We start from the raw sequence: 25,788 nt of genomic DNA, 5'->3' as shown, positions 1-25,788 counted from the left end.
TTTCATGTCAATTATCTATTTGGGAGTTATACAGCACTCAGTTTACCTTATAAAGAAATAATTTTTAGTAACTCAGAAATATTTTTTATCATGGTGCATTCTTCCTCTTTTCTAAATTTAACACATTTAAACCATAAATATGGTAAATAAAGTTTAAATATATGGTCTATTTTTACATAGTTGCATTTTCAGCCATCTTATACTGTATTGATATTTTGATTTTTCCCAACAGCTTATTTACCAATTTATACAATAAATTCCCTTCTTAATCATATTGTATTACATATAACTAGCAATTTTCATAGCCATCTCTTTTTTTCTCCAAAAAGGTATCAAGCTTTATTAGGCAGCAATCAGAAGAAAGGTTTCAGATTATAATTATTTCTTTGAAGGAAGAATTCTATTCCAAAGCAGATGTTTTAATTGGAGTCTGCCCTAAAGTAAGTAATGTCTTTGCCCAACTTATTTCACAGATGAAAAAGAAAAACCCTTCAATTAAATGAAATTTTAATGATTTTGAAAATTATCCCTGTATCATTGCAATAAGATAATATGTGCCAAATCTCTCTTCCCTTTTCAGCAAGATGACTTTATGTTTAGTCAGATCCTGATCCTCGATCTTACTCGGTATCCAGACTCTGAAGAGAATGAAAGGCTGAAATCGAAGAAGAGCTTTCTGCTTTAATGCCTGTTGGTTCTACTAAGTTACAGCTCTAGATAAAGTTATATGATTCCTGTTGCACTGGTTAAATGTGTAGTTAGTAAATCACTTACTTCAGTTTAAAACAATGCCATGAAATACTTAATGTAGAACTGTTAAACTTTCTGTATTATGTCATTCAAGTATACTTTTTGGGGGTGAACGTTGATTGTTCATATCTGCAGTATCTGAGACCCAAACTAGAAATTCAAACAAAGGAATAGTAGTACATGTTGTAATAAAAGCAAAAAAGGGGGGATTGAAGAAAACAAGACTTTCTATTGTTTTTCTTCTTGTAGTTTCATCATTAACCTGAAAGATCCTACATACATACATATTGCCAGCACATATAAAACTATCAGAGACTAAAGCAGTAGGATTAAGACTTAAGTACTATATAGGGAAGGGCAGTATAGAAGGCTATAAGGCTTTGGTTGCTTTTGTGTATTAGTTCTATCTTTTAATTGTGCATTTTTTATTTGATCAGGGCTTTGGGGTGATATTAGAAATATCTGCATATACGTCATAACTGCCTATCATTCTGGTCACCAATTGCAGCATTTCAAGGGAATGCTAATCTAGTTTCAGATGAACATCTATAGACAGTGTGACGTACTGATTGGAGATTTCAAATAATAGTTCTTGATGTAGAACGTCCACTGTATACACTTGCATTTGAAGATTGTTAAGTAAAACAATTCTAGCTTTCAGATATCAAGTTTCGTATCTGCTATGAGTCTTTTCTATATGGAGAGCTAAACTTTATTGCAAGCTGGAGTGAAATTTACCATCTAATTTCATATTGACATAAATTTAATTATACCTTACTAGATTTTTATTACATGACATTACATTGGTAAAGGATGCATTATGCTTTATATCAGTTCATCAACTTTTAATGGTTGGTTTCTTCAGATCTAATAGACGACAAAAGAACATCTCTGAATTATATATGAATTTATTTATTCAAGTACAAAGAAATTAATACAAATACATGTTCTCATTTTGTTCAAGTTTTTTTCTTCAAGAACTTGCAAAATGTATATACTTTGTTACATTTGCACAGTATTTATCAACCTTGGCAACTAAGATACTGTATGGGGACTTTAACTCCCAGAATTCCTCCCATCTTGCTAACTGAAGAATTCTGGGAGTTGAAGTCTACACGTCTTCAAGTTACTAAGATTCAGAAACACCACTAGCATTTAGCCACTGATCCTTTGCAACTGCCTGCATGAGAACTCCCAGTACTATCTAGGAAAAATTCAAGAGTTCTTTGCCTAGACACATGGCATGTGCTCAGATTGTGTGCCTTTTTCCTCTCACCAGGTGTCACGTAGCCCTTCAGGGGAAGGAACAGGCTTCCTGTGTTTTAACTTACAGTGCATGGATTGAAATAAGATGAAGGGAGTCCAAAGTTAAAAACTAAATGCCATTTCATAGGCCATAGCTCCCTCTTTTCCAATATTTCATCCCTGAAATATGTAGAAATCTGCTCTTCCCCCAAGAACAACTATGAAATTTGAATTATTGGATGTGATATTTATAAGGATCTCCCCTCCCAAGCAGACTTTGTAAGAAGTCTACACCTATCCATTATTTGACTCCCAGCAGATGCAAATAGCCAAAGTAAGGAGAAGTTTCTCGAAGACTGATCTGATATAGTCACAGAAGGACACCATCTTCAGCAGCATCTGTTTAAAACAACATAAAAGTCAGTTTTGTCCATCTCGGCCCACATGATTTAAAATAACCATGCATAACCATAGGAAAAAGAAGTGCTCTCAATCAAGCCAAGCCAAATTTAGTGAATTAGATGTGCAGGCTCAAAATTCATTCTATCTCCTGATACTCATCTCCAACCACTGAGTGCTCCTTCAATCAATTTTTCCCCCCTATTAGAATGGGATAAGGAATGTCGAAGTCTTGGAAATATCTCCTCCCCTTAACAGCGACACTCAGCCCAGAACCCAGTGCATTGTTTTCTTCTTTTTGTACAAAACAAGGCATGAAGCAATTCACATCACTCATGACTTACAAAAGGAGGAAAAGGTCAGTTGCAAAATGACCCAAAAGCCAAGCAGAATAATCAGTAAGTAGGTCAACATTATGTAATTCTGGCAGAGAATTGCAAAATCTACAAAAGAGTTACTTGGACTTTCAAAACAATCATTCACTACTTAACGTTTTTTTTTAAAATGTGTTTTTCTCTCTGTGTACAGACACACACACTGTCCATTCCTTCAGTATGTCACTGTTGTGCAATAGTCCTGGCTGTTCCTAACACACGTCAGAAGGTAAGTGTGGTCGGATCTTGACCTATGATGACGCCCCCCCCCCCCCCCAAGAGTTTATTTATATAAATAAATTTTGGACCGATCAAATACCAAACTCTTTTAACAGTATTGCACAGATGGCTAAATCACTTCGATACTTCTCACACCATTATTACGACCCCTGTTAAGGGAAGTGTTGCTGTGAGAAATACTAATGAATATTGGACAATGGCAATACAACACTTGAGGAAACCTCAGGCATGCTACAATAGACATAGTACAATGATCCCCACAGCTCAGTGTGGATAAGGCTAAGGAGTAAAGCATGAGCTGCCCAGCCCTCCTAAAAATAATCTCGGAGGCGGCTTTCTAAATACATACAGATGCCTTTCTAGCTGCCCAGTGCAGGTAGTCCTTCACTTAACAGCAGTTTATTAAGTGACTGTTCAAAGTTACATCGATGAAAAATGTGACAACCATTTTTCATAATTAAGACGGTTGCAGCATCCCCATAGTCGCATGATTTACATTCAGATGTTGGACAACTGGTTCATATTTACAACGGTTACAATTTCGCAGTCATGTGATCATCTTTTGCAACCTTCCGACAAGCAAAATCAGCGGGGAAGCCAGATTCACTTAATAACTGTGTTATTAATGTTAACTGCTGCAGTGATTCATTTAACAAATGCAAGAAAATTCGTAGAAGCCCTGGCAGTTCTTCCTAATTTAAATGAGACCTGGCATTCAGAGAAATCAGGTGCTTCGTATCGTTGAAGCTTTTCTCCAGCTCCACGTTGCCAAGATAGATATAGGACTGTGTGATACGTCTTCTTCAAAATAAAAAGGATTGGGAATGATAATTACCATCCTTCGGGTGTCTAGCCTTCTTCGCTCGGTCATTCCCGCTCTCTCCTAACCTCCTTTTTGTGCAATCTGCACACGGGGGCCCTGCAAGAAGACACATGACCCACATCATATGTGCAACAACATGAATGGTTTTTGTGAAAACGTTGGCATCATTTTCATTCTGGCTCTATTGAAAGAGCTTCCCCCCCCCTATCCACAAGTATTCACATGGTTCAATGGTTCTAATAAGGTGAGAGTGATTGCCCAACTAATAATACAAAGAGATTATCACCATTTGAAATTTGAAGAAATATGTGGAAGGCTATACTTTACCCCAAACTGTTGTGCTATCCACCCTGTCTGCATCTGGGGGGTTAAAAAAGAAGAAAATTAAGCAATGAATTAACCTAGATACAATTGTTTAACCCTCTATGCAAAATTTTCAATTTAATGGCAAACTATATATACATCTTGTGTTTTCAGTTTCATTAATAACTTAATTTGGTTTAATTGTAGTAATACTTTCCATAGCAAAGAAAGGCACAGAAACCGATAGAAGAGAATGTTTGTAGTTCAGTTTGAAGTATGGGACCCTTGGCTCTCTCTGAGCTTGATTATTTTCTTTCTGACATTTCATTACCAAACTACTGTGTTTCCCAGAAAATAAGACAGGGTCTTATTTTCTTTTAACCCCCGAAATAAGCGCTTAGTCTTATTTTCGTGGAGGTCTTATTATTTTTGAGGTGCAGGAGGCGGCGACTGTGGTCACCCCATGGCTGCTGCTGTGCTGCAATATATTTGGGGAGGGCTTATTTTAGCGCATGCCTTCAACAACCCAATTGGGCTTATTATCCGGGGAGGTCTTATTTTCAGGGAAACGGGGTAGATAACGTGAGTAGTGCTGGAAGAGAGTGGGGTTTGCTCTCAAACTGAGTGCAACCAATCTCAGAGAGCACTAAGGATCCCAAAGTTATTGAAGAGATTCCTGGAACAATAGAATGTGATTAGGACAATGATTAAATTATAGCATTTCTCCTTTGTGATGCCAGTGGTCGGTCGGTCGGTCCTTCCTTCCTTCCTTCCTTCCTTCCTTCCTTCCTTCCTTCCTTTCTTCCCTCCCTCCCCTCCGACCCCCTCCTCTCCCCCCCCTTCCAAAAGTGAATCTAATCATATACAAATAATATACTGCAATGCAGTGGTGGGTTTCAAAAATTGTTGGAACCTACTCTGTGGGTGTGGCCTCCTTTGTGGGAGTGGTTTGCCGCCCATGTGACCGGATATGAAATTATGAATTAGTACTTAGGTTGGTCCAAGTAGCTATTCAGAAACTCTGGCATTGAAGCATGCAAGTCTTAAAGCTGTCAAGTTACAAGATCCTTGCCAGTGGTGGGTTTCAAAAATGTTTGGAACCTCTTCTGTAGGTGTGGCCTGCTTTCCGGGTCCACTGGTGGAACCTCTTCTAACCGGTTCGGTAGATTTGATGAACCGGTTCTACCAAATAGGTGCGAACTGGTAGGAACCCACCTCTGCTGCAATGTATACTTTGACCCAACAGAACATTTTGGAGCAATAGAGACGTGTAAGACTTCCTGTATATTCTAACCACAGAACGGTTGGCTTGGTGTGTTTAATGTGTGAATCAAAGCAGATCTGCTCAAAAAGGCCAAGATGGTGCCACCAACAGTGTAATTTGCCTATGATGTGCATTGCACCCATTGCGTCTTCACTTTAAGATTAGGCATGGCTATTATCATCAACATTAGCTGAAAAACCCATTTCTAAGCTGGCAATTATCAAAGATGTAAAAATGAAGGAGCTGCATTATTTTATAAGGAAATTGTATCGGGGCCATCTCCAATTTTTCAACTAAGTAACATTTCATTTATTTAAGAACATTTTATTTAAGAAAATTTACATGGCCACCCAATCCACTCTTTGTTGCGGCCTACCAGCAGCCAGCAGAGCTGGCAGCAGATTCGGACATTGAGGAGATTGGGGAGGAAGATGGGCCAGTCCTGGAGTCTGGGGAAGGCTCTGATGAGGGCTCTGTGTTGGAAGCAGAGAGGGGGCCAGAGCCATATGCCAGTTATCAGCTGCCTTCAGAGTCAGGCATCAGTGAGGCAGATGAACAGCTGGAGCCTGTTCCCTGTGTGCGCATGCACAGAGTTGCCAGACAAAGAAAATAGCTAAACGGGTTGACTTGGGAGTAAGGCCACTGGTGGACGATGAATGGCCCCCCTCAGAGGAAATAAAAGAGGAGTGAATGGGGAGTGGAGTTTGCAGGAGACAATTAGTTGGCTTAATTGATTCGTGACTCTCCGAGATTCCTTGCCAAGTTTTGCAGATATCGGCCTGGCAGCTCTCCAAGCCAGATAAGGCCTGTGACTATAAATCCTCCCTCGAAAGACTTGGCTAGATGTGAATGAGCAGAATTCACAGTCAATTAATAAAAGGGTTTTTTGTCAGGACCAGGAGTTTGCTTCATGCTCTCGGGAAGCCTCGCTCAGAATAGTCTCCAGGCAGCTTACAAAAATAAAAACTCAATATGAAAACAATAAAAAGCAATACCCCCCCGTTGCCCTGGCAACAAGTCAGTCAATCAAATAAGCCCCTTGATGAGCTCCATCCCATAATTAAGGCTTGAGGTTAAAACCTATTTTAAAGGAGCACAAGCATGCAGAAAGGTAAGCCAGAGATCTTTTCATACAACACCTGGACTCCTTTGTTTGCAGATGTGTGCCGTGAGATCCTGGAGATATCCTGTGAAATGTTCAAAGCAATCCCCATAGGATACGACTTTGATGCCATGCACGAGCATATCGGCCTGCAACTTAAAGAACTGGTCTTCGTTTTCTTTAAGCACCAACATATAATGTTCTAGTTCCACTTTGTTTTTAACCGTGTACAGAAAGAGAGCTTGGAAGATTTGATCACGCAGCGTCTCCCCACAGCCCACAAACAAAAAAGATTTCCTCCGGTAGAGGTTCTGTAGTGCTTCCTATAAAACAACAACAACAAGCAGTTATTAGATGTTTGTGTCATGAACCGTTTGGATGCTGACTTCATTTGAGATAAGTGCTCTGACCGAGGCTTCCCCAAAAAGCACGAGGCAGAGTCCTGGTCCCGAGAAAACCCCTTTTATTAAACGAATGTGAATTCCTCTCATTCACATTCAGCCAAGGCCCGGCAAACAGTCTTTCAAAGAAATATTTATGACTACAGACCTCATCTATCTTGGAAAGCTGCCATGTAAATATTTTTCCAAATGAGGTGCCGTGCAAGGAAAGACTGGGCACAGAGTCCCTCAGATTCCGGGACAGATCTTCACACTCCTGAAACTAATCTAACGACTGACCGAACGAATCGTTTCCTGCAAAAGGCCACTCCTCTTTCGCTCCTCTTTTATTTCCTATGGGAGGGGCCAATCACCTTCCACCTGTGACTTCACTCTCAAGTCTGCTCTGATTTCTTAGTTTGTTCTGGCAGCTCTGCACATGCGCACACTGGGAACAGGCTCCAGCTGTTCCTCTGCCTCACTGCTGTCTAGCTCCGTAAGCACCTGATCATTGCCAGATGGCTTCGGCGGGGAAACTATTGAGATTTAAAGACAGAATCACAAATTGAGGGCGTGTAAGGATGTATAATTACCGTATTTATCGGCGTATAACACGCACCGGCGTATAACACGCATCCCCCATTTTAACACAAAAATTTGAGTAAAAATTTTTTTCATTAAAAATAAATGACTTGGAAGCTCGGAACTTAATGTTGGATTAAAATTTATAACATTAGAACATGAATTATAACATTAACTCCTCAACATAAAGTGCCTTCCTTCCTTCCCTCCCTCCCATCCCTTTCTTTATGTTTTCTTCATGCTTTCTTTTCTTTTTCCTCTGCTCTTTTTAACCCCCCCCTTCTTCTCCTCCTCTACATTTAGGTTGGATTAGTTTGTACAATGGTCATCAAACTTCTGAAGTAAAAATAAATAAATAAATCATATTTAAGAAGAAGAAGAAAAAGGAAGACGTTTTTAGTTAAGTCAAACGTTTTAATAAAAGTTTCATCTTTTAAGATTTGTCCAACACATCCAATTGTAACCTTAACAGTAAAGAATATCACCCCAGCTGCTAAAGGTTCAACCAGTCTGAGAACCATTGAAAAGACAACAGTGCAAAATCCAAAAGACACAACTTCCTCACCGCCATTGCTTTGGTACCAAATCTTTGAGGAAGGGGCTCCAGAAAGAAGGAGGAGGGGGAGGAGGAGGGAACTAAAGAGAGCTTTTACCGAGTCTGCGCCCCACAGCCAGGACTGTCCTGGCGCCCCTCAAGCCGCGTTTCTTCCCCGCAAAGCCCTTCGGGCAACCCGAGAGTTCCTTTTGGCGCCAGAAGGGCTTTGCAGGAAGAAACGCCGCGTTTCTTCCTGCAAAGCCCTTCTGGCGTCAAGCGGAACTCTCGGGTTGCCCGAAGGGCTTTGCAGGAAGAAACGCGGCTGGAGGCGCCAGGACGGTCCTGGCTGTGGGGCGCAGACTCGGTAAAAGCTCTCTTTGGTTCCCTCCTCCTCCCCCTCCTTCCACAGTCTGTGTGACGCTGCCGCCAGGCTGAGAGCTGCCGCTGAAACAAGTTTGGGAAGGTCCTTTGCAGGCAGCCAGTTCTAGCTGCCTGCAAAGGACTTCCCCACGTTTGCTTTGAAAGAAACCTCTGCGCGGGAGTTAGAAACCTCTGCGCGGGGGTTTCTTGCGGCCGCGCACCTTAGAGGGAACAGTGGACCCGGCGTATAACGCGCAGTATCGGCGTATAACACGCAGGCAGGGTTTCAGCTTACAATTTTAGTTTTAAAACTGCGTGTTATACGCCGATAAATACGGTATATAAATATAATGATGAGAACAGCTGGGAATTGTAACCAGGTCTACATCTTGGCCAAAAATAGGCTGGTGGGGAGGGGGGTTTAAAAGCACAATGACTATATAGGTATACTTTTTGTTCTCTTTTTTTTTTTAAAAAAAAGAAGGAAGATATATGTCAAAATTAAATATGTATACTGAAAAGGAGTTATAAATACCATCAACATAAAATGGAGCTCGCTCAGAAGCTGAAATACACCAAGTAAATGAGATGAAGAGTGTGAAGTAGAGGGGACTTCCCTCTACAGAGGTAAGGGAAGAAAAGAGGGATAGGACAGAGGGCAAGGGGGGAAAAGAAGAAGAGAAAGGAGGAATGGAAAGGGGAGAGAGGAGAAGGAAAGAGGAAGGGGAAGTAGAGAAAAGAAGGATGTAGGGACGGGGAGGAGAGAGGGAGAAGAAAGTGATAGATAAGCTACAAATATGATGTATGGAGAGCAGAAGAGCCAATAATTATTTTCGGGAGCTGATGGTAAGGTGAATTGATGTAAACATTTAATAATACAAAATGATGCTGGCTATGTAATAGTATACATGTGATTTATATGTTATGAAAATGAAAAAATAAAAAAACTTAATTAGAAAAAAAAACCTCAGTCATCATGGGCTGACTTGGTTATGTCTAAATGGATCATTGTCCTAAGACAGGGGTGTCAAACTCAAAGCCTGGGGGCCGGATCCAGCCTGTGGGGTGCTTAGATCTGGCCTGCAGGGCCGCCCTGGAAACAGTGAAGGGCCGGCCCACGGTGCCTCTGCCAGTAAAAATAGAGCTTAGGAAAGCCGTGCATGACCCCCCCTCCCTCAAGCTCTGTTTTCTCTGGCAGAGGGCTGCAGAAGGCTATCCTGGCCAAAAATGGAGCTTGGGAGCCCATTTTCTCAAGCCACCACAGGCACCCTCCCCCCAACAGGAGTGACACCAAGATGGCCACTCTCACCCCAGCCCCCCCCAGGTCAAACACAACCCTGATGCGGCCCTCAATGAAATTGAGTTTGACATCCTGTCCTAAGAGGACACACAAACGCAATCCATCAACTATATCCAATTCTTCTCAGGGTACTTTTGAGGTACTGCTGATCTATAAGGCAGCATAGTTCAACAATAACAACTTCCATAACATTAGCACTTGGGCTGATATACCATTCTGTAATACTTTAATGCACTCTCTGAGAGTTTTACAATATTAGCATATTGCCCACAACAATCTGGGCCCTCTTTTTATTGACCTCGGAAGCATGAAAGTCGACTTTGAGCTGCTCAGGATCGAACTGCTAGCAACTAGCAGAGTTCTATTGCAATTCTTCTAACCCAGGAGTCAGCAACCTGCGGCTCTGGAGCCGCATGCGGCTCTTTCATCCCTCTGCTGCAGTTCCCTGTCACTGGTCAGCTTCAGTTAGGGCTTTCAGTTAGGATAGGTAGGGGAAAAAGGATGCCATGCCAGGAGGAGACTCTATGAGGAACCAGACTTCTGGTCAGATCTAGAATTGAACAGGGGGCTTCCGGTTAGGACCTTTGTGGCTCTTTGAGTGTTTAAGGTTACCAACCCTTGTTCTAACCATTATGCCACCACAGCTCCTCAACAAAAAAGCTTGCCCATCCTTTGGATCCACATACCATCACTTCAGGGTCTTGGGTCACTTCCTGATATCCTGAGGGATCCAGCACCATTCCGCAGGGATCAGTGTACAAACCATGAATATGAAGGACACCATATCTGAGGTGTCCTTTTGCCCACTGGAGAACCTGTGGAGAGACCAGTAGCTCAGTAACACAACCTGCAGAAAGAGACTAGGCTCCAACAGTACAAGAGATTGATACATTTTGATGGCAGAGTCGTTAGGTCCTTGCTTGGTTACTTCCTATACCATCTGGTAGAAACCATGATGACCTCACATATTTCATGACACTGTCATTCAAAAGCCAACATGCAATTCGTGTGATGATATTATGAGCCCTCATGATGACCTCCCAACTCCTCACTGTGGTTGCCCAGATAGTAGAGTGCATCCTTTAGGGCAGGGTTTCTCCAACTTAGCAACTTTAAGATGAGCGGACTTGAACTCCCAGAATTCCCCAGCTAGCCATGCACTGCTTAAAATCGAAGAACACTTTTCTTTACCACCTTGTTGATGTTACCTAACTGAACCATCTCCAAGACTTGGATCTTCAAAGAAACAACCTTCCTTAGCTGCTTAAAAATTAAAATTGGTAAAGAGACTTGTAACCAATGACTTTAAAAGGGCATTAAACAAATTATATACCGTGTTTCCCCGAAAATAAGACAGGGTCTTATTTTCTTTTGACCCCCCCCCGAAATAAACTCTTGGCCTTATTTTCGGGGAGGTCTTATTATTTTTGAGGTGCAGGAGGCAGCGAGCGTGGTCACATCATCGCTGCTGCTGTGCTGCAATATTTTCGGGGAGTGCTTATTTTCAGGGAAGGGCTTCTTGTAGCGCATGCACTCAAAAGCCCGATTGGGCTTATTATCTGGGGAGGTCTTCTTTTGGGGGAAACAGAGTAGTTATATAGTAAACGACACACCTTAAAACAGAAAGAACACCATATATCTAAAGATAATAAACGATTGATTGATAAAGATCAATCTTCAAAGAAGAATATATCTCCTTTGAAGATTGTAAGGCAGGGCTCCCCAAACACCGGGCTGTGGTCCATTACCAGACCATGGTTTGTTCAAAGCTGGGTCACACAAGCAATGGGCAGGCACGTGAACAGGGGCGGGATTCTACCGGTTCAAACCGGTTCTGGTAGCTCCAACGATCCGCTGATCCTGCCCGCCTGCCCCTGCGCTATACTCACCTATATTCCCTGTTCAGAAGCCAGGTGATTGGCGTGGCAGACCGGATTGCCGTGCCTCAGCTGTTTTGCACCGAGGCTGCAGTAGAAGCTAAGTTTTTTAACCCATTGCGTGCGCAAGGTCTCACCGGACCGGTTGTTACGCCAGTTGAATCCCATCATTGCACCCGAAGTTCCAATTGCACGAGTGGTGGGTCCTTGCACTCGCACGCAAAGCTCCATTTCCATGAGTAGAGGGCACGCACGTGTGCCGCTTACACCAATGGAGCTGTGTTTGTGTGTGTGCACCTGGCACTCACACATCCTATGCTGGGCAGCAGTTGAGGACCACTGCTATAGGGAAAAAGGAAATATGACAAAGAACACAACCTACCGTTGTTTTTCAGAGTATAAGACACACCTTCCCCTCCTCTAAAAGACTGTGGAAATGTTGTGTCTTATACACTGAATACAGCCATCTTTGGTCTCCCAAAGCCCCGCCCCCACATCCCATTTTTGCGAAAAACAGGACATTTTTCATAAAAACGGAGGCATTTTTGCTTTCCCCCAGCCTCCATAAGCACTCTGCAAGCTTCAGCAGGGCTGGGGGAAGGCAAAAATGCCCCCGTTTTTGGAAAAAACGGCCCGTTTTCCACCTTTTTTCCACGAGAATGGGGGCATTTATGCCTTCCCCCAGCCCTGCTGAAGCCGGCAGTGTGTTCCTAGGGGCACGGGAGGACAAAAACCTTTTTTTCTCTTACTTACCTCTTCGGAATCTTATGCACTGGTGCCACTTAATAGTCTGAAAAATACGGTATCTTTTTCCCATGTCAGTCCTATCCAAAACTTCAAGTGCCCACAGGGTACCGTCAGAAAAGTAAAACTGGCCGCCATTACTGTGATGTACATTAGAAACGCAGAGATTTGATCACACACGCCATATTTATCTTTTTGCATATTTCTCCCGATGTTCCTCATCCATTTCGGTAAAATCTGAGAGATGGGGGCCGGCCTTTCACAATTTGGAACCGAAGCTCGCACCTGTATTTATTGGGGACATCATACCTTGTCTTTGTCTTTCAGGTCGAGCGATTCCATAGCTTTATGCTGCTGTTGTCCAAAGATTTCAAGTAAGTTGTCATAATTGGTTGTAAGCACCATTGTCCCCCGTTCCATTAGTTGGAGGATGGAGTGGAGGACAGCAGGATGTTGAATGTGTTGGTCCAAGTTGTCAAACACCTCCATTAAACAGTCCTGGAAAAAGTTGGGCTTAGCATCCCCTGTGCGCTGCGGAAAGAAACGGAACAGCTTCAAGGAAATGGAACAATGTATATCTTAGAAGTTTTGGATGATGTCTAGAACTGCAAAACATTTCCACATTGTGTTCTGACCTAGGCCTCCTGAGAACATGAAGCAAACTTCTTGTCCCAACAAATCCCCTTGTATTCATTGACTGTGAATTCTGCTCATTCGCATCCAGCGAAGTCTTTCGAGGGAGGATTTACAGTCACAGACCTTCTCTGGCTTGGAGAGCTGACAGGCTGATCTCTACAAAACTTGGCCAGGAGTCTCGGAGAGTCATGAACCAATTAAACGAACTAATTGTCTCCTGCAAACTCCATTCCTCTTTCGCTCCTCTTTTATTTCTTCTGGGAGGGACCATTTATCGTCTACCTGTGGCCTTACTCCCAAATTGACCACTATTCTTTAGATGTCCCCTTCATCTGGCAACTCTGTGCATGCGCACACTGGGAACAGGCTCCAGTTGTTCGTCTGCCTCACTGATGTCTGACTCTGAAGGCAGCTGAGAACTGGCATATGGCTCCGGCCCCCTCTCTACCTCCGACACAGAGCCCTCATCAGAGCCTTCTTAAGACTCCAGGACTGGCCCATGTTCTTCCCCAACCTCCTCACTGTCCGAATCAGCTACCAGATTCACTGGCTCCTGCCGGGCCACAACACATTGGACATGAACTATTTTCAGGGCTACTCACTGCTTTTCTAATCTCCTGAAATTTTCAACATGCAACTCGGATTCTTCCGTTGATAGGCCAAGAAAATACGTCATCCAAGATAGTATTTTTTCCTACTTTAGGAGGGAACTGATAATATTTATTTTCACCTGGGCACTTAAGGGAATTCTTGGAGGGTAATTTTCCGCTAGTGATTTTTAATGATTTGTTAGACTGCATTTTAATGACGCGTTAAGAGTAGAATTTGATTGATGGGATAATTGCAGATGTCTGTAAGACCCCCTAGAGCTATAAAATGGAAACTGACAGCATGCCGGTGTTTTTGTTTAAGAAAGTAAGAAAGATTGCAATCCTATGCAAATTGTAATCTAGTCTGGAGTCAGTTTTGTTGCTGCCTTTCTGAATAAATAATAAAGCTGTTCCCACAATGGGATATGGATCACCCCAAAAGTCGATCCCTCACTAATTATAGGTAGGCAAGTGGTAGAAGATTCCAAAGTGTGCATCTTAGACACTGATCTCCTTTCTGTGGGCAGGAGATAGCAACCCCCTTGCAGAATTACTTTTGCTGGCTGGCTAAATTCAGGGCAGAAGAAAACCTTTTTCATCCAAACATAAAATGGCTACTTTCCTAAGTAGGATATTTTGGGTTGAGAGACATTACTTCTTGGTTTGCTATGAGTGCAGTTTTGCCAAAAACTAAAAGGAAGTGTTGCTTTTAGTCATAAAATGCAGTCATTTCATCAATGCAATGCAATTGCAATGCAATCACACGAGAGGTGGTATTCAGCAGGTTCTGACCAGTTCTGGAGAACCAGTAGCAGAAATTTTGAGTAGTTCAGAGAACTAAATACCACCTCTGACTGGCCCTGCTCCCATCTATTCTCTGCCTCCTGAGTCCCAGCTGATCTGGAGGGAATGATAGAAGAGCCGAGGTGGCGCAGTGGTTAGGGTGCAGTACTGCAGGCCACTTCAGCTGACTGTGATCTGCAGTTCAGCGGTTCAAATCTCACCGGCTCAAGGTCGACTCAGCCTTCCATCCTTCCGAGGTGGGTGAAATGAGGACCCAGACTGTGGGGGTAAGTTGCTGACTCAATTTGCTAAAAAAATCTGTAAACCGCTTAGAGAGGGCTGAAAGCCCTATGAAGCGGTATATAAGTCTAATTAATAAATAATAAATAAATAATGATGATTTTGCAGTATCCTTCCCCTGCCATGCCCACTGAGCCACGCCCACAGAACCGGTAGTAAAAAAAAAATTAAATCCCACCACTGAATCACACTTTCAAGTACCCAAACACTGTGGCGGGGGCCTGACTGCTGGAATTTTGATTCTGGATCATATGTTCCCTTTTTCTGGTTGGTTGTAACTTCAAATAGTCACTAAGTGACTAGTCATAAGTCAAAGACTACCTACAATGGAAAGCCTGATTAGGGACACAGATCCATTTACTTTATCCACTTTCAAAGCAGGAATAACATTGTCTTCAGATCCTTAGTTGAGAAATGCTCACCGGTGACATCTTTCGGATTAAATCGTGGGCAACCACAAGCAAATCTCGATCTTTGGACACTTTTTGACGGAAATCGGCCACATCTCCGGGATGTAGCACTTCTAGCTGGTCAGCTGCTTCGATGACCGCTTCAATGCAACTCCGCCACGAACACAAGGCTGGAATTCCTGGTGCAACAGCAGCACTCACCCCAGTTCCAATTACTAGCAGGAGTTCTTGGGGCTGCTTCCGTATAAGGCTTTTCAAAAATTTCCTAAAAGAGAAATCCACTAAAACTCTGTTTTGGATCACAATTGCTATGTCTCTAGACAGTCACTCGATTATGTCACAGATTAAAAATATCTAATCCCCTTACAGGAACAGAAAGTCACACTGTCAAATAATTAAGAGATTCTGGAATTAACAAAGGAAATAACTTAACTAAGCCATCCAGAGCTGTTGGGAGTAGAGATGGGAAGGCCTGGGGGGGTGGGGACAGAAAAAATGGGGGGAAAACAGGATTTCCCCAAAATTATTTGGAAAAAAAGGGGGGGAAACAGTTTTTTTTTTCATTTTTCCCCATTTTTCCTGCTTTTTTCCAAAACTGTTTGGAAAAAAAAACAGAAAAAAACCCTGTTTTTTTCCCAATTTAGGTTCCCCCCCCCAGGCATTTCCAACTCGTCAGGAGGAAGGGAGGGAGGAATGAAAGAAGGAAAGATAGGAAGGAAGGAAAGAAGGAAGGAAGGACGGACGGATACATTAATGTGGAGCTTCCCATTTTAATTTTACCCTTGAGCTGAAAGGAGAAAAGCAAATATTACAGTAACTTTAAAGGGCTCCAAATTTGCCCTTATTTTAACAGATATTTTAGGTGTAATCAACAGGATAAAAAGAAGAGGTAAAGAATGGGCACTCTCTTGATTTCTCTAGAAAAAGGAGGCAAGGTTTTTAAAAAGAGATTTCTGCTTTTAGGCGCAAGGAATATCCTCTTGTGCCAAACAATTTGATATTATGAAATGGCGACAGTAGCGAGCCAAATGAAAAAGAGGAAGGAAAAGTGTTCTGTCTAGGAAAGATGCTCTATGATACCATTATCAGTAATCCTCTTCTCACAGAAGGGGTCAAAAACCCAAAATCCTGCCCCTCAACATCACAAATAAAAAACAGGCAGTCCTTCAACTCAGTGTTGGGTTGCCAATTTTTTTACTACCAGTTTGGGCGTGCTTGCACAAAAGTGTCCGGGTGGATGGGCGGAGCCTGCCACTGCTACCGGTTCGCCTGATCCAGGCCGAACCGGGAGCAACCCACCTCTACTTCAACTGCATGGTTGTTACTACCATTTTTGTATTATTATTTTTTTGACACACATACTCACTCCCAGGACGCCTTATTATCAAGTCTAACCTTTTATTCATTTATTTACCTTGATTTTTGCTCACTTTTAAACGTTGACTTCTTTGAGGGCTCCATTCTCTGTCTCCCCTTCCTATGAAGTAAGAATGCATGGAGTCAGGAGTATTCAACGAGCAGCTACACCAACTGATGAGATTAATTGATTAAAGACGTAGTTCAATAAATCTCAGACAAAGACTGGCAGTAACCTCTCCTGGATCACAGCTCTTTTCACCAGCCTGCCAAACTGAATTCCCTTTTCTTTCAAACACCTGATCTGTGCATCCCCGCACATGCCAACTTGCAGATTTTGACACACACACACACACACATCACACAAAGGTACCCCTGGCGCAGGCCAATTCCGGAGCATGGTGTGAGGCTTCCCACCATCAAAGAAATGAACAATAATGGATTATTACTCAGAAAAGGTTGTCAGCCTTTTCTGAACTTCAATATGTAAACACTTCAGAGAAACTTCTGTGCCCACATTTCCCAAAGAATAGTGTAATATCCATTGCAATCATAATAATTACTTTTACAGCGGGTGAGTTTAAATGAACAATTTAAATCGTGAATAAAATTCAATAAGAACAAAAGCCGGTTTAATTCAATCTCCTATTGACCCTTTGTCTAATAAGTTTTTAAATAATGATCCTGAATCCATCATTCATCACCTACTACTTTTACAATTCAATAGAAAATTAACAAATGTTTAAATACATGTAGAAACAAAAAAAAATACATTGCATCCAAGTAACCACTCTAACTGAAATTAAATCTGGAGATTCCTACAGAGCACGGAAGATATGGAAGATAATAGGCTATTCCTTACAGTAGCAAATTCAGTAAAGTTTACTGTTAACTTTTTAGTGGTGGTTGTGTTTTGGTAGTCTTATAGAAAAAAGATGCACAACATTCGTACAAAAGAAAGGATACTAAGACTCTAAAGCACTGTTTCTCAATTTTGTGATCTTTAAGATATGTGGACTTCAACTCCAAGCATTCCCTAGATCAGGGATGTCCAAACTTGGGAACTTTAAGACTTGTGGACTTCAACTCCCAGAATTCCCCAGCCAGCCCTGGGGAATTCTGGGAGTTGAAGTCCACAAGTCTTAAAGTTCCCAAGTTTGGACACCCCTGCCCTAGATGAACATGCTGGCTAAGGAATACTGGGAGTTGAAGTCCACACATCTTAAAAGTTGCCAAGGTAAGGAGGGGAAATTCCAATATTACAAATTGGAATAAATTAACTTCTCATCAAAGTTTAATCTTCAATTGATTCTGTTTTTTTCAATGGGGATATCTCCATCCGTGACCCGTCAAAACCGCGGTCCACTAAAGCGCGCCCAATCAAAGCGCGTACGTGACGTCATCAGCAGCGCGACAAATAAAATTAAAAATAAATTAAATTAAAATAAAATTAAAGCAAGCCGATTCACATAAAGGTAAGGGTTAGGTTTAGGGTTAGGGTTAGGTTAAGGGTTAGGGTTAGGTTTAGGGTTACGTTAAGCGTTAGGGTTATGTTTAGGGTTAAGGGTTAGCGTTAGGTTTAGCGTTAGGTTAAGGGTTACGTTTAGGGTTAGGTTAAGGGTTAGGCTTAGGCTTAGGTTTAGGGTTAGGTTTGGGGGGGTTAGGGTAAGGTTTTCGCATTAATTTTAAATTTACCGCTCACAGCGTGCCGTTTTCATCACGCTGTGATGACGTCACGTACGCGCTTTCGTCAAGCGCACTTTAGTCTACTGCGGATTTGTGGTGGAACCATCTCCATCCACTGCTTCTTTAATCTGCACTTTGAATTCAGAGCTGTTTGAAACAAATCTCATCTTCTGGTCATGTAAGAAGAAATATTGATAGTCTCATTTAATTTTTATAATCAAAGTTTCTACAATGTTGCCATAGCGTTCATTTTTCCTACCATTAGAGGGCAACTGCAAAATTCAGAATTACTAGATGACAGTCAGATATAAAGAAAATCTTGCTGGCATCTTGTGGTCATTTTAGGATTTGCAGTCCGACAAACTGAACCTGACCTTGAAGGCTAAGAACTTGGGATAATAGAGCTGGAAGGGATCTTGGAGGTCCTCTAGTCCAACCCCCTGCTCGAGTCGGAGACCCCATGCCATGACAGGCAAATGGCTATCCAATCTCTTCTTTAAAATCTCCAGTGGTAGAGCACCTGCAAACTTCTAGCGACAATAGCAATAGCAGTTAGACTTATATACTTTCAGCCCTCTCTACGCAGTTTATAGAGTCAGCATATCGCCCCCCCACAGTCTGGGTCCTCATTTCACCCACCTCGGAAGGACGGAAGGCTGAGTCAACCTTGAGCTGGTGAGATTAGAACCGCTGAACTGCAGATAACAGTCAGCTGAAGTGGCCTGCAGTACTGCACCCTAACCACTGCGCCACCTCGGCTCCAAGCCATTGCAATGATTAATTCTTCTTACTGACGGGACATTTCTCCTTAATTCTCTCTTTAATGATCTTCCACCTCTTACTTTTTTTCCTGTCCTCGGGTGCTTTAGAGCAGTGGTCCCCAACCTTTTTATCGCCGCGGACCAGTCAGCCTTTGATAATTTTACCGTGGCCTGCTGAGCGCGCGCAGGGGTGGGGGGCCGTTGATTGTCGTGGGGGAAATAGGGGGTAGGAGTATTAGGTATCTTCACTAGCATATATAAAAGGAGATACTATCTTAAATAACAAAGTGGGCCCCCACCTCCAAAATATACTAAAAGAAAAAAGATTCCATGTGCTCAACTAATTTTTTTTAAAATCATCACTATATTATGGACTACAGACATATATATATATATATATATATATATATATATATATATATATATATATATATATATATATATATATATATATATATATACATACATACACACACACACACACACACACATACATGCATATATACATACCGTACGTATGTACGTACGTATATATATAATGTCCAAATAACAGGAAAAGCGCTTCAAGGACCAAAGTATATTCCTTTTCTGCAGCCTTAAGAGAACTCTCGTTTTTTGAGGCTCAGAACCAGGCATTCTCGTGGGCTGCAAAAAGGAAACGCGACCCGGGAGTGCAGCCTCCAAGAGTCCATATCACCAATAACTACGCGTGGGGGGGAAAGGAAATGTGTTTTGTGAGGAAGAGAAAGAGCGCGCTTCACCGATGCCCGTTGGCGAAATTTTGGAAGAGAGGCAAGAGACTTCAGGCACCGAGCCCCCACCCCTGGCTGCGGCAACTGGAGCGGGCGGGAGGCAGGGAAGGGGTGGGCAAGACTGCCGCTTTTCCACCGTGCGCTGCCCCCCATCTCCCCTCAAAAGACCCTCCCCCGCCCTCGGCTGCCCGACGTTCTCTCTCTCTCTCTCTCTCTACCTCTCCCGCCGTTCCTTCTCACAAGCCAAGGCCGGGCGGGAAGCCGCCAGGGCCTCCAAGGGCTCCGCTTCCAGCGCATGGTCCGCCCCCTCCTCGCCTCGCTTCCAGGCGAGCCGACTGAGGCGAGAAAGGAGAAAGAGGCGGAGGCGTTCACTGAGGGGACGGCTGACTCGGGGAGGGGGCGGAGGTGGTGTAGTAACGGGGGATTCTTCCTCCTCGCCTCACTTGCTCCTGTGCTTCCGCGCAGCTCCCCCCCTCCGGCAACGGCGCTGCATGAGTGAAGAGTCGGCCGTTACATGGCCCCCGGCCGCTGCAGCGATCATGGCCCCCGGCCGCTGCGCGGCCCGGTGCCAGGTACTCCACGGCCCGGCACCGGTCCGCGGACCGGGGGTTGGGGATCACTGCTTTAGAGAATAGGTCGATCCACTCGTCTCTGTGACAGCCCCTCGGATATTGGAACACTGCTATTATGTCACCCTGGGTCTTTCTCTTTGCTAGACTAGACATTCCCACAACAGTCCATCACAGAGTTTCGCTTCCAGATCCGTAATCATCTTTGTTGCTCTTTTCTGCACTCTTTCTAATCTCAACATCTTTTTTTGCATTTGGTGACCAAAACTGGATGCAGTATTCCAGGCCTGGTCTTACCAGTGCAAAATAAAGAAGGACTAGGGGTGACATGTTAGCAGTGTCCCAATATCTCAGGGGCTGCCACAAAGAAGAGGGAGTCCAGCTATTCTCCAAAGCACCTGAGGGCAGGACAAGAAGCAATGGGTGGAAACTTATCAAGGAGACAAGCAACCTAGAATTGAGGAGGAATTTCCTGACAGTTAGAACAATTAATCAGTGGAACAACTTGCCTCCAGAAATTGTAAATGCTCCAACACTAGAAGTTTTTAAGATGAGATTGGATAACCATTTGTCTGAAGCAGTACAAGGCTTACTGACTGAGTAAAGGGTTGGACTAGAAGACCTCCAAGTTGTTATTCTGTTCTCCAACTATTCTATTCTATTCTATTCTATTCTATTCCATTCCATTCCATTCCATACGGTTCCATTCTATTCTAATTCTATTCTATTCTCACTTCATGTGACCTCATCTGTTGATGCAGCCTGTAGATTTTCTGGGAAGAAATATGGACCCAGATGTAGAACTAACCGCGTTGACTCCATACACCCCCCCTGAAGTTCGAACCTGCTTTCTTATATAACAGCAGAAAGCTATCTGATTGGTAAGTGACAAATTGGTCTTTTTAAACGGCACTAAAGGACATCTGTCACACTTAAATGGGAAACAATTTCATCTGGACTTTTTTGGGAAGACAGATTGGCTTTGGAAATTGGACTTATTATATTTAGACAACAATTGATAAGAGATAATTTTAAGGAATAAACAGAGATATTTCATCCAGGATGAATCGGTGCTAATTCTTGGGATGATTTGGGATAGTTAAGAAGCGGTTATAAATTTTCTACAAGTTGATTATAATAACAGTTTGTTAACAGAAGGTTTTGAAATTTTAATCGTGTCTTTTTAAATTATTATTGTTCTTCCTGTTAACTATTTTGTCATTAATATAGTAACTAGATGACAGGTTAATGATTTTTAATTACAATTCGTAGTTTAGAGGTTTGAAATGTTTGGAGTCTGTTTTACAAGGGGTGGGAAACTAATATTGTTGTAATATATTAATCAACATTCAATTGGGGGGATAATATGTTTATATGTATTCATTTTTTAATGCACTTTTTAAATGTTTTGTGTTTTTTCTTTGTTTGTCTCTTTAAAACAAAGTTGGTGTTTTGTATTTTAACTTTTTTTAATAAAATAAAAGTAGACAGGGAAAGAAAAGGAAATTTCTCCTTGTTCTAGGTTTGATATCTCATTGATCCATTTCCCTCCATTACGTCTTGTCCTGCCCTCATGTGCTTTGGAGAACAAGTTGACTCTCTCTTCTCTGTGGCAACCTTTCAAATATTGGAAGACTGCTATCATGTTATCATCATGTCCTTTTGCCAAGCTACCTTTTACCTACCTTAAAAGAAAAAGGGACTTCCCAAAAAGTTGCTGAATCAGCAACCAAAGACAGAACTTGTTACTTGTTTCTTTCGACCAAGGACAGCTGCCACTCGGTCTCCAGCAAGGCTCTGGAAGCAATAGAAAAACTAAGATTTCAAAGCAAAGAAAAAAAGAGGATAATCATTCTTCAGTCAAAACAATAGCTGAGCTTACACATGGGACTTAAACCAGCCTTAATTTGTTTGGATGGATGTAATGCAGTCTATAACAGGGACGGAGTGGCTCAGTGGCTAAGACGCTGAGCTTGTCAATCAGAAAGATCGGCAGTTCGGCGGTTTGAATCCCTAGCGCCGCGTGACGGAGTGAGCTCCCGTCACCTCTCCCAGCTTCTGCCAACCTAGCAGTTCGAAAGCATGTAAAAATGCAAGTAGAAAAATAGGAACCACCTTTGGTGGGAAGGTAACAGCGTTCCATGCACCTTCGGCATTTAGTCATACCAGCCACATGACCACGGAGATGTCTTCGGACAGTGCTGGCTCTTCGGCTTTGAAACAAAGATGAGCACCGCCCCTTAGAGCCAGGAACGACTAGCACATATGTACGAGGGGAATCTTTACCCTTATCTTTAACGCAGTCTATAAACTGTGGTTTACAGCGGGGTAAATGTGCCCAAAGGTTTGGTCCAAACAGTCAAGATGACCTATTTCTTGTCCCTCAACCTAGATGGGGAAAGTCCCAAAATCGCTGACAGTTTCACCTGGTTACCCAAGAAAGAAAAAGAAAAGAAAATCCCCTCCTTTCCTTGCTCCATCCGTGTGACTTTGTCAAAGGAAGGGGTGAAGAAGAGGGGCGAGAAGTTTCCCCAAGGTAGGGGAGGAGGCGTTGGTGGCTCTGGCTTCAGTGAAATGCCAGCTGCTTCTAATCTGGAGCAGAAAAGTTCTGGCAGAAGTTGCCTGGGCACCAGATGGCAGCTGCTTTCTTTGCAGATGTCCCTGTTGTTGTTGACAGGGATATGTGTGTGTGTGGGGGGGGGGGAGCTGGAAGAAGAACTTCTGAAGGGAGAGGGAAGGCCGAGGTGGCGCAGTGGTTAAATGCAGCACTGCAGGCTACTTCAGCTGACTGCAGTTCTGCAGTTCGGCTGTTCAAATCTCACCGGCTCAGGGTTGACTCAGCCTTCCATCCTTCCGAGGTGGGTAAAATGAGGAGCCGGATTGTTGTTGGGGGCAATGTGCTGACTCTGTAAACCGCTTAGAGAGGGATGAAAGCCCTATGAAGCGGTATATAAGTCTAACTGCTATTGCTATTGCTATTAAGGGTCCCCACTGACTCTGGGGCTCAGCCAGTTGGAAGAAGCCATAGACCGGCTCAAGGTTGACCCTTGTGAGGTCTATAAAATGAGGACCAAGATCCTTGGGGGCAACAGGCTGGCTCTGTAAACCGCTTAGAGAGGGCTGTAAAAGCACTGTGAAGCGGTATGTAAATCTAAGTGCCATTGCTAGATAGCTCCCTCCTTTCTTCTTCTTCTGGGGGGTTTATTAAATCTGGAACTGCACACACTCAAAACTGTGGTAGACTTTAGGAGAATTCTTCCCATACAACCACCTCTTACAATACTAGGCAACACAGTATCAACAGTAGAGATCTTCATATTTCTAGGTTCTACCATATCGCAAGCCTAAAATGGACACCTCAGAGGAAAGTAATTAGAATGGCAACAAACCTATTCCAACCCAAAAGCATGCCAAAATTTGATGTATTCTTGCATGAATATTATTTAATTTGTATATTAATATTAGAGTTGGGATTTTCACTGAGCCAGAAATCCGTCCATGTATGCTTCTGTATATTAGAACTGATCCCTGAAAAAACAAGGATCCTATTACTTGCTAAATCTCACTTGGGTCGAATTATAGCTTTGACGTGAATGCCCATTGCTAAATTTGAAAGTGACTTACTTTCTACATGTAATAGTAATTAATGCATGGTAGGTTCTCATAGATACCATTCAAATAAAGTTATTTAATGGCATATAAAGTTGTTTGAAAGTACATAAAGGAATATCAATAAAAAGAGTTCATAAATAAACAACAGAGTTAAAAGGATCCTATTCAAATTTCTCTTACTCTAAATACCCAAGAAATGCTAAACCATTTGTTTATCTCCTCTTTCATTTATCTTTTTGAGATGCTTCCGACAAGTCAAAGGGAAAGCCAGATTCGCTTAACAACCATGGTACTAACTTAACAACGGCAACAATTCCCTTAGCAACTGTGGGAAGAGGGGTTGCAGAATGGGGGCACTTAAAAAAACTCCCTTAACGAAAGGAAGAATCTGATTATTATAATGTACTGGAGTTATTTTATCATTGGTTAGAAAATGAATAGGGACAAAAAGTATAAAATCCAATAATTTATGAAGAGGAATGTTATAACTGGAGATACCTTAAGTTGTGATGTTAAAATAAGAACAGACGTATATAAGGAATTTGGTGGTAAGCTGTAACTATCATGGCACAAACAAAATTACCTCCCATAGACCGATCAGATCTCACAGGTTAGGTCTCCTCCGGATTCCATCTGCCAGCCAATGTCGGCTGGCGACTCCCCGGGGGAGAGCCTTCTCTGTTGCAGCTCCAGCCCTCTGGAATGATCTCCCTGTCGAGATCCGGACCCTGACGACCCTCCCGGCTTTCCGCAAAGCCATCAAGTCCTGGCTGCTCCAGCAGGCCGGCGGGCCTGTGAAACACCCAGCCCCGCGGAAATTGTGAATGTTGCGGTTTTGTTTTTAAAGTGTTGTCTTTGTCTAGTCTTCCCCCTTCCCTTGTCTATTGTGAGCCGCCCCCGGAGTCCTTCGGGAGTGGGTGGCATACAAGACAAATAAATACAATACAATACAATACAATACAATACAATACAATACAAATACAAAAATTTGTACTCAGAGGACACACTGATTGATGAATGATGAGATGTTTGTTTTAAAAGAAAAAAAATTAAAATAAATTTACAAAAAAAAACTTCCCTTAACAAATGTGTCACTTAGCAACATAAATTTTGGGCTCACCTGCAATCGTAAGGTGAGGACTAACTGTATCGCAGAGCGGGACAAGAGATAACTAAGGAGCCCAAGATCGCCGAAGGAAGGACAATCCACCCGGCTTCCCATAAGGGGCCGGAGGGACAATCCTCCCTCCCGAGGACTCGCTCACCAGCGCCGCGGGGCCAGCCAGCTTTCCACGCCGGGCCGCCCTCCAGTCCCGCATCCCCTCCAGGGCGCCCGGCAAGGCAGAGTCACCTAAGGGTGTCCGCCCGCCAGGGCTCTCCAAGCGCGCACCGACGCCGTCCACTCACTCACCCGCCGCGCCCGGGGCTCAGAGCGCCTCGCTTGGCCTCGCTTCACCTCGCCGCCCGCTACTTCCGAAGGTCGGCGGCCTGACCGGCTTCAGCTGTCCGAGGGGGGGGAAGGTGGCAGGAAGGCCGGGCGGAGCGCAACCCTGGCCGGCCCTCCGCCGACTCCGCCCTGCCTGGCTGGAGAAGCGCCCAGGCGGAGAGAGAGCCCAGAGGGCGACAGCGCCGGTGGAGCTACGGTAGTTACAGCCTTCTCCGCGGAAAGGCCGTGAAGCAGCGCAGCCTCCTTCCAGAGATGTTCCGAGGGAAGGAAGCGAAGCCGGCGCTGGACCAGCCGCGGGCTTCCGAGCCGCGCGGAAGGCAGAGGCGGGCTGGATCTCCTCTTGGTGTCCGTCCAGTTCCATTCGAGGGACTTCATGCGCGGAGACAGCAGCTTTGCGCGCTGCTCCCTGTGGCTTTCTTCCGGGATAGACTTCCCAGGGATTTCCTGGTGGTCTCCCATCCATGAAATGGCACCAGTTGGACCGCCAGCTGTTGACCGCTGATCTAGAAAACAAATAGCCTGCTGCCAGCTGAATAGAAAGAAATAGACAAAAACCAGAAGAAGCTGTTGGAAGATCAGGCTCTATTTGATAAAATGGTTTTGGAAAA

General features: G+C 43.4%; 2 protein-coding genes across 7 annotated transcripts in view; one reads left to right on the top strand and one right to left on the bottom strand.

The window, feature by feature from the left end:
* Positions 1–1,588, top strand: part of SMC1B (structural maintenance of chromosomes 1B) — a 31,640-nt gene extending 30,052 nt beyond the window's left edge. For both annotated transcript variants that reach the window (XM_032221584.1, XM_032221583.1), the window contains 2 exons: positions 330–440; positions 581–1,588. In XM_032221584.1, coding sequence (XP_032077475.1) covers positions 330–440; positions 581–685 — 216 coding nt within the window. In that variant the 3' untranslated portion in view covers positions 686–1,588. The remainder of the gene's footprint in view (positions 1–329; positions 441–580) is intronic.
* Positions 1,589–2,134: 546 nt separating this feature from the next.
* FAM118A (family with sequence similarity 118 member A) lies at positions 2,135–25,277 on the bottom strand. 5 transcript variants are annotated; one of them, XM_032221585.1, is made up of 10 exons: positions 25,145–25,277; positions 21,807–21,918; positions 16,412–16,474; positions 15,010–15,262; positions 12,588–12,809; positions 10,344–10,472; positions 6,538–6,823; positions 4,159–4,191; positions 3,844–3,927; positions 2,135–2,394 (listed from the first exon to the last, which is right to left on the bottom strand). In XM_032221585.1, exons 3-10 carry the CDS (start codon positions 16,456–16,458, stop codon positions 2,366–2,368), a joined length of 1,083 nt encoding a protein of 360 aa, XP_032077476.1. In that variant the 5' UTR covers positions 16,459–16,474; positions 21,807–21,918; positions 25,145–25,277; the 3' UTR covers positions 2,135–2,365. The 5 variants fall into 5 exon arrangements, with proteins under 5 accessions (XP_032077476.1, XP_032077479.1, XP_032077477.1 ...); XM_032221588.1 differs by having other exon boundaries at positions 25,190–25,212; XM_032221586.1 differs by lacking the exon at positions 25,145–25,277 and adding an exon at positions 24,854–25,138.
* Positions 25,278–25,788: the final 511 nt, after the last annotated feature.

This window comes from Thamnophis elegans, chromosome 7 (genome assembly GCF_009769535.1).
Source record: "Thamnophis elegans isolate rThaEle1 chromosome 7, rThaEle1.pri, whole genome shotgun sequence".
Lineage (NCBI taxonomy): Eukaryota > Metazoa > Chordata > Lepidosauria > Squamata > Colubridae > Thamnophis > Thamnophis elegans.
This window is presented reverse-complemented; position numbering and strand designations above follow the sequence as displayed.

Excerpts from the sequence above, each read along its gene's own strand:
- FAM118A (XM_032221585.1), bottom strand. The coding sequence starts at position 16,458 with ATGGAGCCCTCAAAGAAGTCAACGTTTAAAAGTGAGCAAAAATCAAG. Across the intron at positions 12,810-15,009 it reads TAATCCGAAAGATGTCACCG|CGCACAGGGGATGCTAAGCC; the intron begins GTGAGCATTTCT and ends TTCTTTCCGCAG. Across the intron at positions 4,192-6,537 it reads CTGCAAACAAAGGAGTCCAG|ATGCAGACAGGGTGGATAGC; the intron begins GTGTTGTATGAA and ends TTAACCCCCCAG.